The following is a 15000-nucleotide window of genomic DNA, read 5'->3' as shown; positions in this document are numbered from 1 at the left end:
ATACAAAATATTATCTTACATCCTGCAAAATAAGGCGTGTTTATCAAAGGGAAATCCTATAAACCTTCAAACATATTAAAATCCGTTTGAACAAAAATGAGACAGTTAATCAAATAATAACTTATATAAAGGAACTATACATTTGTCTCATAAATCGTAACATTGTTCAAATGACCCAACAGAATTCTCCCACAACCGCAGTCGTAGTTTGCACGCAAAATCTCAAGAAGCATGCACCCTCGAATGTCTTAGTGCGTGTAAAAAGACTTTGCTGGGAAATGAAATTTTAATCCTTCCCGACACTCTGAAATATAACGATTTCCGCGAACAAAGCCCTAAAAGTATACATATCGTGGATACGGAAGTTATAAATATCGCATTTTTTATTGTTGCTAACTTTTAATCCCGCCCAATCAGTCGTGGATGAATCTCTCTGTTAATCTATCTAAAGTAATATCCGTAAAGTCATTCAAGCAGAGGTGATTCAGCAGAAATTTTTTTTTTTTATCTTTTATCTGAATACCAGGAAGTTTCTCCACTAGCGAGTGATCTCTGGGAAAAAAAAACGGATGTAATTTAACACAAAATACGGTCTAAGGACAAACATAAAGCTATATACGTACCTTCGTGTAGACTCTCAATGAAATTTCAAAATAGAGATAAATGACGAAGTTGAAAAATGTTAGTAATAGGAGTCATTAGGAAATCACATAAGCCCATATATTTTTCCCTCAAACGTCATGCCATAAAAGATCGGACTTGGCGTATCTGCGTAGATTTCTGTCGCTTAAACAAGGAAACGACTCCCGATAGTTTCCAGTGCGATGTACCGACGACATCTTATCTCTGTTAGGTTAGAATAAATTTTTTTCACCAACTTGGACTTACTTAAAGGCTTTTACCTGATACCATTACCTAAGTGATTGTACCTCATACACCGTTTTCAGCACACTCAGGGGATATTATCAATTTTTTACGTATGCCTCCGGCTTACGTTGCGCCCAATTACAATATAGTGTTTGGAGACTTTTAGGGGATAACCTACATGCCTATATGGATGATCTTGTAATCTTTTCTAATACCTTAGAAGTACATTCACATAAAGTAGAGCTAGTGCTACAGAGACAAAGACAAATAATCTCAGAGTAAAATATCTAAATGTGAGTTTTTTAAAACCGAACATGTTTATCTAGGTTTTATGTGTCTAGTCAAGGTCTTAAAGTAGTCCATGGTAAGGTGTCGGCTATTCATAACTTTCCGGTACCTATGAACGTAAAAGGGAGATACAGCACTTTCGCGCTTTAGTGGGTATTACAATTGTATGTAAATATGTAACTCTTCAATCATGACAGCTCCTTTAACAGATCTTACGAAGAAGAGCGTAGATTTATTATGGTCTAAAAAGCATCAACAGGCGTTCGATATCTTAAAAGCGGAATAATGCAGCTCACCTAACTTAAAAAATCCCTGATTTAAATAAGGAATTTTTTTTTATTGCAACAGACGCCTCAGACCAAGGGGTAAGAGGGTATTACTTCAGTAATATGATAAACAGTTCTTCCCTATAGCTTTTTATTCACGTAAACTAAAGCCCTCTGAAAGTAAATATGCAGTAATAGGCAAGGAAGGGCTAGGTATCATTAACTCACTAGTACATTTTAAGTTCATAATCTATGGCTATCCTGATAAAGTCCTTACTGAACATGAGTCCTTTACCGAGTTTTTCAAAGGCTTTAATCACAGTCCAAAAGGAACTCGGTGACAAATGATCATTCAGGTCTTTGGAGCCAAGATAAGATATCTACCTGGGAAAGCAAATATCATAGCTGACGCATTATCCCGCAATCCCGCACCATACTGCAAAGAACCATCAATTAGACTAAAAAATATAGAAACATCCGTGCCTATTGTTAAAACCGTATCTAAACAAGAAAATTCCTTAACCCAACAGATCGCGAGCATTGAATATCTGGGTTGGAGCGCAGAACTGTTACAAACTGAACAAAGCAAGAGTCAACAGACATAACCAAAACAATAAACACTTTGAACGGAAACAGAGTCAGCAGCAATAAGCAAACAATAAACACTTCGGACGGAAACAGGGTCAGTGGCTAAGCAAAAACAATAAACACTTCGAGCAGAAACCCTAAAGCAAAAGTATATTAAAAGTATGTGTATCAGAATAATGTAATCAAATGTAATATTATATATAGGTCCGTGACGAGGAAAACCCGAAGAACACAGCAGATGACTAACGACCAGGTAGTAGTAATAATCTCTTTCATACCAATCGTCATAAACTGGTTGCATTCCGTCATCCAGGGTTCCCTACTATGTCACAGAAAGCCAAATCACTGTTTTACTGGCCTACAATGCTTACAGATATAAAAAGCACATAACTAATTGTAACACGTGTCATGAAAACAAGGGATACACTAAGACACTTGTCAGTTTAAGGGCCTATCCTGTGCCAAATCAATCCTTGAAAGAATATACGTAGAATTATTAAACACGAATTACGAGTCTGACATGAGGGAATACAAACACTTCTTAGTGTTAATAGTTCCTTGACACGTTATATAGAATTAATAGCACTAAAAACAAACACCGCAATTGAGTGCGTTACGAATATTTATGAGTGCTAAGTCAGTAAATATGGAATTCAACACATAATAATCTGTGACTCGGGTGGTGTAAATCAATAATAATCTCCTTAACACGTTGTGTGAATTCCTTTCCATTAAGAAAACCAATAATATATTTTATCACCCAGAGTCAATCGGTTTGGTAGAATAACTGATAATTAAATAGGAAGTGTCAATGTCTTACGAGTTACAACTCGTGATATTGGATCCGAACTGGATTATAGCGGTTCTCGCGGTTTTAAATACCTTTATCATTTATATCTTGTATCTATAGAATTGATGCCGCAAGTAGCCTTATACGGTACGCCGCTAGAACACTTTTCCACATATTCAAGCCAACCATTAATTATCAAATATATATAAAAAATATATAAATAAATAAATATAAAAAAATAATAAATAATGGATACAAGTGGAGTCAATATAATACACTCCGTAAGAAGTCGGAAGGGTTACAAATTATAATAAAAAAAGGAATCACGATAAAATCAATAAAGCAAAACGTAACCATAGATAATTAAATATCCAAATATATATGCGTAAAGATTTGAACTCTAACTTAACGCTTTAGTAATGACAAATAAGCTAAAAGTTCAAACACATATCCAAAATCTACTGACATATTGTCTGTCCCGGTGATTTATATTCGTAGTCAATGAAAAAAAAAATTAAATAAATAAATAAATAAAATAAAATAATAATAAATAAAATAAATAAAATAAAATAAAAGAGATTTTAAAGTCAGGAAGTCTAGAAGTGAAAATGTTATCTATGAAATAATCCTATATGAATCTTATACAGGGCTAATAATATATATAGAATTTGTATGGAAACCTTTTCATATAGTTTGAATAAGGAATATTTAATTTAACATAATTACAATTATGCAGATTTCCAACATGAAACTAATATATTGTTCAATTTTGGTACTGTTTTTTTTCAGACATTCTTCTCATGTGGGTCGAGTATTAAAAAACAAAAATTTATCCTAAAGTCGTATTTATTACAGCAAGTAACGTAACTCTTAGCTGGCTGAGAGCAATCTCCTGCCAAGTGACGACGTCATCATTGCCGTATCAGCATTTGTTCCTTTAAACCTCAATAATCTGCTTACACAGGCTTCATCTGTGTGTCGTCTCTGCTTGCAAAACAGATTGACTGGAGAAAGGAATGCTTAGCCCGAACTCTCATGGGCAAGGCAGACGTAGGTTACAAGTGTCTATCGGTGTGCGCAATGCAACTTGCAATCATTTTAAAATTAATAAACAAAATAAGGAAATAGAATTTCTATAACATCAAAATGAATTAATTTTTTTTTTTTTTTTCTGAACCTCATAGACAATTAGAGTCAATAATTCAGCTTATGACATGGGTAAACGGACATTTAGAATTATCAAGTTGTGGATAAGAAATATTTACTTGCAACATTAGCCTATTACAATTCAAGTAAAACATTCTTGGGAAAATGTCACATTTTCTTGAAAACCCCAAAGTTTATTTAGAAATTAGTTACATAGTGGGTTTTTTTCGTTGCATCTCCTACCTATTAATAAAGTTTTTAAAAAAATTAACCTCAGAGGATGCGCGCGAGAATATTGAATATGAAACTTTTGTTAGGGCATATAGAATCATGATTAATCTTCTCTTTGACTCTTATGTTGCCTGGCAATCTTACAAATAGCTCCGTTTTCCACTTCTTTGTCTAGTAATTCACTACAAGTAATATCGAATTTTCTTTGGGATTTGTATTGATATCTGTTTATTTGTTATAATTATGGATATTTTTACAGTCATCATAGACCTGGATAGGTTCACTCATTGTTAATGCCATGGATAAAAAAGTTTGTACAGCGGACTTTTGAATTTCAAAATATCAGCGAATTCATGTGGGTTAAGTCTGGTCTAAATGGCTCTCTTCCCTCCCCTGTATTTGGATGTTGTCTGAATTTACTTTGCCCTTGTGACAAGTATAATTTCACTTGCAGGCTGATTAATGGAACCTGGTTACAGTATCCTGCAGTACGAGAGTTTCACATCGCAACTTCAAAAAATCGTTCGTCGCAGCGGATGACTACAGTCAAGTGACAACCGCCTACAATGTGAAAGGAATTTCATGGACTTCTTCGACCGACACCGTATCTCGTCGTTAATCTCGTTTTAATGCGGAATGCTCCGGCGGCTGTCGGAATCGACTACGAAAGGGACATACTTCCGACAATTACGACCCGAAGGATATTCAACTCTACTTTGCTGGCGAAGGACTCGTGCTGGGGATGTTTTTTTATTCATCGCGAACGTAATCGTGTAGCTTAGGATGCAGAGAATAAGTATGAGCGCAAAAAGAAAAGCGTTGGACCCGACCCAAGGCAAATTTTCCCCTTGTTTTTAACCCTGTGAAACAGGCCGTTTCATTGGGCTATAGGTGGTTGTCTGGAACTGTGTAATGGACGAAAAGTTGTTCGAACGCTAGTTAAAAGTGAAGTAGTATAACCTCGGTCATGTATCCTATATATATAAAGTATCATGTATCCTATATAAATGATCATAAATAACAGAATCGAAATATTTTTGCGAGTACGCACTAGGAATCTATATATAAATGATCATAAAATAATGGAATCAAAATATATCTTTGCGTGTACGCAATAGGAATCTATTTAAATGCACATATATTAATCATAATTATATGAATCCATATACATATGTATAAACAAATCAGGTAGCCTATAATCAATCTGTTACCTTTTATCTTACCAATATCTGCAGTTATTATGAGTTAGTATATGAATATAATGAATCAGATATATAACATTTAGCATAAAAATCAACGAATCAATCAGCATAAACATTAATAATTTTATCAATTCATATATGCAATTTTTTATCAAGTTAAAATATGATTTTTATCATGTTAATCTTCATTCTATGCAATTATCAGAGTACATTAGTATTTTCTGTAGCATATGTATCTTAATGAGATGAAGTGAAAAAAACTGTATCATTATATATCACGTGATCACTATTATTTACCAATATCATTGTTTTATATTTTTATTACTTGAATCAATTCATGTACACCATGAATTTTTATTTACTTATATATATATATATTCACATAGTGTCTGTATCACACTCCTATAAGTCAAATGCAAGTCAAGTTTGAGTAATATTCAGTAGTTGGTTTTGGTAGCTGACCGAGCTGATGTAAGTGTTTACATAATAAAAATATGGAATGAGTCCATATATATAAAAGTCTAAAACTAAAAAGGTCAACCAGATTGCTTGCAGGAATGTGATCAGACTAGAGACGCTAAAGATGACGTATACAATAAGTATGTAGGCTAAGATAACATGCCGTCACCTGTAGTCATTCAATTGTTTATAAACATTAGTCCAAGCTCCCTGCTTGAGACAACTACCCCGACCTATAATTCAAACGGCCTACGTGATCTGTAGCGTGTCTCAATTATTTTGATTGTGTTCGTATGAAACTATGTCATTTGTATGTATGTTCATATGTTCGAACTACTGTCTGTTCCTTCATAACTTGTAACAGAGATGGTAGACGAGCAGAACAGAGTTAGCTATCGTCATTAGAAGACCTGTACCTCTTTACCTAAGCTTTATCATGTAGAGGAATAGGATTAGCCATCATCATTGGCAGAAGCGATCAAGCTATCGTTATTAGAAGACTTGTACAATCATATCTGATCTTCAGCATGTAAAACTTCAGAAGAATACATATATTTTTATATTTCGTGTTTTCTACAAGAACCTCCTCACCATGAGTTTAACACATCGTCGTAACAACCAACAAGATAATACCGACTTCGTAAGTGATCTACAAACCCCCAGACACTCCATTGAAGATGGAAGTGCAATACCAACCGACTTAGCGTAAGATTATCGCTAGTCTAACATTACCTCATAGGGCGCCTTATCATACAAGGCACAAACCCTAATATATATATATATATATATATATATATATATATATATATATATATATATAGAGAGAGAGAGAGAGAGAGAGAGAGAGAGAGAGAGAGAGAGAGATATGAATATATATATATATATCTCCTATATATATATATATATATAATATATAATAATATATATAGATATATCTATATATATATAATATATATATATATATATATATATATATATATATATATAAATCTAGCCTCCTGTGGGGGCAAAGCCAGCCTCAATGGGTGCCGGTCCCAAGCCCGGATAAATAGGGAGGGTTGGTGTCAGGAAGGGCATCCGACTGTAAAAAACCCACGCCAAAGCCAATGGAATGAGTCGTGATATTGATGAGAATAGGGCTAGGGCGTACTCCGTAAACGACGCACAGACACATCGCCCTAACTCTGTGACAAGGCGAGGGCTACTGCATCATGAGCGGGTGCAGCTAAAGAAGCGAGCTCTAAATGTGATCAGAATAGGCCAGCTCAATATTGGGTCTATGACAGGAAGAGGAAGAGAGTTGGCAGAGTTAATGAGGATAAAGAGAGTGGATATTTTGTGTGTGCAGGAAACTCGATGGAAGGGTAATAAAGCTAAAGAACTGGGGGATGGCTACAAGTTAATCTATAGTGGAGCAAATAAGCAGGGTAGGAATGGCGTTGGAGTAGTGTTGTCGGGGGAAATGAAGAATGCAGTGACGGAAGTGAGTAGAAAGAAATGACCGCATTATGAGAGTGAAGATATGTTATGGACGGGGAAACAATGAACTCATTAGCGCTTATGCTCCACAAGTGGGCTGCACAGAGGAAGGAAGAGAGCCGTTTTTGAACGAAATGAGTGAGGTAACGCAAGAACTGGAAGAGCAGGAGAGGACTGTAGTGGGGGCAGACTTTAATGGACATGTCGGAAATGAAAAGGATGTAATTGAACGTGTGCATGGAGGACATGGGATTGGGGAGAGAAACCCAGAAGGAGAGAGTATAGTAGACTTTGCCGTGTCCTTTGATATGGCAATAGTGAACACATTCTTCAAAAAGAAGAGGGAGCACTTGATAACATACAGGAGTGGCGGTAGATGCACACAAATAGATTACCTCCTTTACAATAGATCAAGGCTGGTGGAAGTTAGGAATTGTAAAGTTATCCAGGTGACCACGTGGCCCCCCAACATAGGCTCCTTTGTATGGATTTAAAGATGAAAAGAGAAAAGAAAACGAAAACGAATGGGGTAAAGAAAATCAAGTGGTATAAATTGTTAGGGAGGGATAATGATAAGAAGAGAGAGTTCAGGAGAAGAGTGCTGAGAGAGGTTTGATCTGGGAATTGAAGATGTGGGAGAATGGTGGAGGCATAATGCATCAGTGATTAGAAGACATGGAAAGGAGATACTAGGGGAAACATCTGGAATAGTATGGGAGGAAAAGGAGAGCTGGTGGTGGGAAGAAGAGGTGGGGGAAGTGGTGAAAGGTAAAAGGGAGGCAAAGAAGAGATTTGAAGAGTCACAGCTGCAGGAGGACAGAGAAAGATTAAGAGAAAGAAACAAAGAAGTAAAAGGGTAGCTCAAGCTAAGGCAAGGGCATATGAAGAGGTTTATAATGAACTGGAAACCAAGGAAGGGTTGAGTAAGATGCTCAAACTGTCAAAGGTAAGAAATAAAAGAACAAAGGACATCACCCATATTAAGCAAATGAAAGATAGGAATGGTACGGTCGTAAAAAAGAAGAAGAAGCATCCTGAAAAGATGGAAAGAGTATTTCGAACAACTGCTAAATGAAGAAAATGAAAGACTTGTAAGAGAGGATGGACAAGTAAACATGGGAATGGTAATGGGATATCTAGGGATGAAGTGATACGAGCCTTAAAAAGAATGAGAAATGGGAAGGCAACAGGACCTGACTTAATCCCAGTCGAAGTTTGGAAAGCCTTAGGAGAGGAAGGGGTAGACATCTTGTATGATCTGATGGTAAAAATATTCGAACAGGAAAGATACCAGAAGAATGGCGGGAAAGCATATTGATACCTATATTTAAAGGTAAAGGTGATGTCCAGGAATGCAGTAATTATAGAGGTATAAAACTAATGTCTCACACGTTGAAGATTTTGGAAAGAATCATAGATAGCAGGCTGAGAGAGGAAGTTAGAATAGGGAAGGAACAGTTAGGATTTATGAAGGGAAGCGGCACAACGGATGGAATATTTTGCATAAGGCAGCTAATGGAGAAATTCAGAGAAAAACAACGAGACCTGCATCTGGTATTCATAGACCTTGAAAAGGCCTATGACAGAGTGCCAAGGCAAGAAATATGGAGATGTTTGAGGGAGAAGATGGTGCCGGAAAAGTATGTCAGAATTATTCAGGAGATGTACAGGAATGTGTATACTAGAGTGAGGAGTAGTGTTGGTGAGACGGATGGATTTGAGATAGGAGTTGGATTACACCAGGGGTCAGCACTTAGCCCATTCATCTTCAACATCGTGATGGATGTAATGACCAGGGATGTTTAGAGAAGCAGTGCCATGGTGCATATTATACGCGGATGACATTGTGTTGTGTTCAGAGGGGAAGAAGGAGTTGGAGGGGAGGTTGGAGAGGTGGAGAGCAGCACTTGAGGAGAGAGGAATGAGAATAAGCAGATAAAAAACCGAATATATGTGTTCTGAGTTATTACTGAGGACGGTGGAAGTAGCATAAGATTGGTGGGGGAAGAAATAAAGAAAGTACAGAAGTTCAAGTACTTAGGGTCCGTATTGGAGGATAGTGGAAGCATGGACCAAGAGGTGAGACACCGAATTCAGGCAGGATGGAATAACTGGAGGTCTGCATCAGGGGCCCTCTGTGACAAGAAGGTCCCTCTGAAATTGAAAGGAAAGTTCCATAGGACGGTGGTCAGACCAGCAATGTTATATGGAACAGAAACGGCAAGTATGAGGAAAACAGAGGAGAAGAAGATGGATGTAGCAGAAATGAGAATGTTGAGATGGATGTCGGGAGTAACAAGGGAAGATAGGATTAGAAATGAGTATATAAGAGGATCAACAAAGGTAGCTGAAATATCGAAGAAAATACAGGAAGGAAGGCTTCGATGGTATGGACACCTGTTACGAAGGGAGGAACGGCATGTTGGAAGACATACGATGGAAATGGAAGTGCAGGGTAGAAGGAAGAAGGGAAGACCAAGAAGAGATGGCGTGATTGTGTAAGGGAAGATATGGAATTGAAAGGTATAAATGAGAACGAGGCACAAGACAGAAATCGATGGAGACGACTCATTCGTAATGGCGACCCCATATAAAAATGGGTTTAAGCTAGGAAGAAGAAGAAGAAGAAGATATATATATATATATATATAATTAAGCCACACGAGAAATTTTCCTGGAGAAGTCCCACATTACAAAGGGCGAAGGAAACAGAATAACTTGTTTCCCGAGTGAATCCTTGTTTAATGAAGAAAAAGAAAAAAAGGATAAAACCAGTCTAAGATCATAATTCATACATATTACGTGAAACTATCCTCGCAAAATAAAAATCTCTTTCACCGGTGAATGTATTATGTAGAATGAAAGATTATACATTTTTCTCTCGTTCTCGGAGGGTTCTGTGAATACAATGGTATAAATCTGTCTGTCTGTCTGTCTGTCTGTCTGTCTGTCTCTCTCTCTCTCTCTCTCTCTGACAACTCCCAAGCTTGTAAACAAGATAAATGTCAGTATAAGTATATCTAACTTATTAAAAGGTTAAATTACTCTCTCTCTCTATCTCTCTCTCTCTCTCTCTGACAACTCCCAAGCTTGTAAAGAAGATAAATGTCACTATAAGTATATCTAACTTATTAAAAGGTTAAATTAGTCCCTCTCTCTCTCTCTCTCTCTCTCTCTCTCTCTCTCTCTCTCTCTCTGACAACTCCCAGACCTGTAAACGGGATTAATGTCAACATTAGTCTATTTGACTGATTAAAAGGTTAAATTAGCCTCTCTCTCTCTCTCTCTCTCTCTCTCTCTCTCTCTCTCTCTCTCTCAGACCTGTAAACACGATAATCGTCCTTAGTATATCCTGCTTTCGATTAATGGGTATTTAAATTATCTAAAGAATGACTATACAGAGAAAGAGAGGGAGATAACTAGATAGAAACATGAAAAAAAAATCGAATATAATGAATAATGAGAGAGAGAGAGAGAGAGAGAGAGAGAGAGAGAGAGAGAGAGAGAGAGAGAGATACAAGATTTAGGATGCCTCAAAGACTTGTTAGTCCATCCGAGGAGACATCATGTGCTCACTTATCTGTAAGAGCAGGTTTTACAGTTCATTCATTGATTTTGTCTTGCTACTTTTAAACTCTTTCACACGGTTTCTGTTTATAGCTTCTGGTGGCAGTTTATTCCATGTATCACATATCTTGTATGTAAAGAAGTTCCCACAGTGGGATGTGTTGTATCTCTTCAGTTGTGAGCTTGCTTGAAGTAGATAGCCATTTGATTAGTGACGATGAGGAATAGTAGTAAATAATTTCGGCTGAGAGAGAGAGAGAGAGAGAGAGAGGAGAGAAGCTTTCTTGAAGTAGAAGATAACCATTTAAGTAGTGACGAGGCGGTATAATAAATAATTGAGAGAAAGAGATAGAGAGATGTGTGCTTACTTTTAGATGGCCGTTGATTTTTCCTATCCACCAATCGGAGGCCGAATTTCAAATTAGGCACTTTTTCGTCCGTAGCTGTGGCGACAAATTTTGCAAACTTCCTATTGTTAGACACCAGAGGACTTTAATCGAAAGAAAAACTATGCGAGTATTACACTATTAACGAATACACCTGAGCTCTGGGTTTTCTTGTCGAAAGTAAGGAATGAAAGAAGGACTATACTGGGAGACTTAAAAAAAAAAAAATCTAAGAATCACTATCAATTATTCCACGTATTTTTAAAAACGAAAACTATTGACTTTTGTATTATTTTTTATTCACACATTTTTTTTAACTTCCACTTGCGAACGCTGTTTACCTGCCAAGTAATTCCTCTGCCTGTTGTAATTACTCTCACTGATTATCTGTCTCTCACTGCTCTTTCTTTTCTCTACTAAGGAAACTTCCCCAATTATCTCGGCGGTCACCACGACTGTGAGAGCACAAACATCTGTTTGTGTACCATCTAGTGTAAGTACTCTCTCTCTCTCTCTCTCTCTCTCTCTCTCTCTCTCTCTCTCTCTCTCTCTCTCTCTCTTTCTTTTTTTCTTCACTAAGTAAACTCCAATTATCTCAAGACTAACCACGACTGTGAGAGCACAAACCTCTGATCTTACACCGTCTGTCGAAATTACTCTCTCTCTCTCTCTCTCTCTCTACTAAGAAAACTCCCCCAATTATCTCAGGGCTAACCACGAGCGTGAGAGCACAAACATCTGTTCTTGAACCATCTGTTGTAATTACTCTCACTGAATATCTCTCTCTGCTCTTTCTTTCTCCCTGCTAAGGAAACTCCCCCAATTATCTCAGGGCTACCCACAACCGCGAGAGCGGATTGGATATTAATGGACTTTTGTAGCTTAATGCATATACATATATATATATATATATATATATATATATATATATATATATATATTATATATATACACATATATATATATATATATATATATATATATATATATATATATATATATATATATATATATGTGTGTGTGTGTATATATATATATATATATATATATATATATATATATATATATATATATATATATATATATATATATATATATATATATATATATATATATTTATGGGGATACAATCCACAATGAAGTAAAATCCTCTTGTAGTTTTAAAATATATATCTTTCTTGTACAGGATTAAAGGTTTCGACCATCAACTGTGGTCTTGTTCACTAAAATGTGATATGTCACCTCAAGGAACCTGACAAGTAAGAGCACAAACATTTGAAAAAACAACGGAAGGTTAGGTAACAAGCTAGTTTATATTATGAATGATCAGGCGGTTGAGCACTCGTCCTTTCCAGAATTCGTCTTGATCTTCGTGTGGGGAATGTTTCTATTGTGGCTTAATTATATATATATATATATATATATATATATATACTATATATATATATATATATATATATATATATATATATATATATATAATTAAGCCACACGAGAAAAGAAATTTTCCAGGAGACATCCCACATCACAAAGGGCGAAGGAAACAGAACAACTTGCTTCCCGAGTGAATCCTTATCTCTCTTGTTTAATGAAGAAAAAAAAAATGATAAAACCAGTCTAAGATCATAATTCATACATATTACGTGAAACTATCCTCGCAAAATAAAAATCTCTTTCACCGGTGAATGTATTATGTAGAATGAAAGATTATACATTTTTCTCTCGTTCTCGGAGGGCTCTGTAATACAATGGTATAAGTTGAATCTCTCTCTCTCTCTCTCTCTCTCTCTACTCTCTCTCTCTCTCTCTCACTCTCTCTCCCCCCCCCCTCTCTCTCTCTCTCTCTCTCTCTCTGACAACTCCCAAGCTTGTAAACAATATAAATGTCACTATAAGTATATCTAACTTATTAAAAGGTTAAATTAGTCTCTCTCTCTCTCTCTCTCTCTCTCTCTCTCTCTCTCTCTCTCTGACAACTCCCAAGCTTGTAAACAAGATAAACGTCACTATAAGTATATGTAACATATTAAAAGATTAAAGTAATCTCTCTCTCTCTCTCTCTCTCTCTCTCTCTCTCTCTCTCTCTCTGACAACTCCCAGACCTGTAAACGGGATTAATGTCACCATTAGTCTATCTAACTGATTAAAAGGTTATATTAGCCTCTCTCTCTCTCTCTCTCTCTCTCTCTCTCTCTCTCTCAGACCTGTAAACACGATAATCGTCCTTAGTATATCCTGCTTTCGATTAATGGGTATTTAAATTATCAAAGAATGACTATACAGAAAAAGAGAGGGAGATAACTAGATAACAACATAAAAAATGTCGAATATAATGAATAATGAGAGAGAGAGAGAGAGAGAGAGAGAGAGAGAGAGAGAGAGAGAGAGTTACAAGGGTTAGGATGCCTCAAAGACTTTGTTAGTCCATCCGAGGAGACATGTGCTCAGTTATCTGTAAGAGCAGGTTTTACAGTTCATTCACAGTGTCCTAATGATTTTGTCTAGATTTCTTTTAAACTCTTTCACACGGTTTCTGTTTACAGCTTCTGGTGGCAGTTTATTCCATGTATCACATATCTTGTATGTAAAGAAGTTCCTACAGTGGGATGTGTTGTATCTCTTCAGTTGTGAGCTTGCTTGAAGTAGATAGCCATTTGATTAGTGACGATGAGGAATAGTAGTAAATAAGATAGCCATTTAATTAGCGACGAGGCGGTATAATAAATAATTGAGAGAAAGAGATAGAGAGAGGTGTGCTTACTTTTAGATGGCCGTTGACTTTTCCTATCCACCAATCGGAGCCGAATTTCAAATTAGGCACTTTTTCCTCCGCAGCTGTGGCGACAAATTTTGCAAACTTCCTATTGTTAAAAAAAAGGAAAAAAAAAAGACATCAGGGGGTTTAATCGAAAGAAAAACTGTGCGAGTATTACACTATTAACGAATTCACCTGGGCTCTGGGTTTTCTTGTCGAAAGCAAGGAATGAAGGAAGGACTATACCGGTAGACAAAAAAAAAAAATATCTGAGAATCACTCAATTATTCCACATATTTTTCAAAACGAAAACTATTGACTTTGTGTTATTTTTTAATCACACATTTTTATTTTACTACTGTCTCCCACTTGCGAACGCTGTTTACCTGCCAAGTAATTCCTCTGCCTGTTGTAATTACTCTCACTGATTATCTGTCTCTCACTGCTCTTTCTTTTTCCCTGCTAAGCAAACTCCCCCAATTATCTCAGCGCTAACCACAACCGCGAGAGCACAAACATCTGTTTTGGAACCATCTGTCGAAATTACTCTCACTGATTATCTCTCTCTCACTGCTTTTCCTTTTTCCCTAGTAAGCAAACTTCCCCAATTATCTCAGAGCTTATCACTACCGTGAGAGCACAAACAAACATGTGCTTTTGAACCAACACTTGTAATTGACAGCGAGAGCACAAACATCTGTTCTTGAACCATCTGTTATAATTACTCTTACTGATTATCTCTCTGTCTCTCACTGCTCTTTCTTTTTCCCTACTAACGAAACTTCCCCAATTATCTCAGGAGTAACCACGACGGCGTGAGAGAGGAGTGGCCATGCCATTACCCGAGAACAGGAGGGAGACATCAGACAAATTTATTGGTAACAGGAGGGTGAGTAATTGGATTTCTCTGACACCTCACGAGAGGGCGATGGCGAGTTTCCCAAGGGGGGTGGGGAGGGAATTGATGTCCGAAAAG

General features: G+C 36.6%; 1 protein-coding gene across 1 annotated transcript in view; it reads left to right on the top strand.

Annotated features, from left to right (window-relative positions):
• Positions 1–15000, top strand: part of LOC135207432 (uncharacterized) — a 72871-nt gene that overhangs the window by 43383 nt on the left and 14488 nt on the right. Inside the window, exon 3 of the mRNA XM_064239158.1 lies at positions 11691–11762. Within this exon, the coding sequence (XP_064095228.1) occupies positions 11691–11762 (72 nt within the window). The remainder of the gene's footprint in view (positions 1–11690; positions 11763–15000) is intronic.

Source organism: Macrobrachium nipponense, chromosome 32 (assembly GCF_015104395.2).
Source record: "Macrobrachium nipponense isolate FS-2020 chromosome 32, ASM1510439v2, whole genome shotgun sequence".
Taxonomy (NCBI): domain Eukaryota; kingdom Metazoa; phylum Arthropoda; class Malacostraca; order Decapoda; family Palaemonidae; genus Macrobrachium; species Macrobrachium nipponense.
The sequence above is the reverse complement of the archived record's forward strand: the minus strand, read 5'-3'. Positions and strand labels throughout refer to the sequence as shown.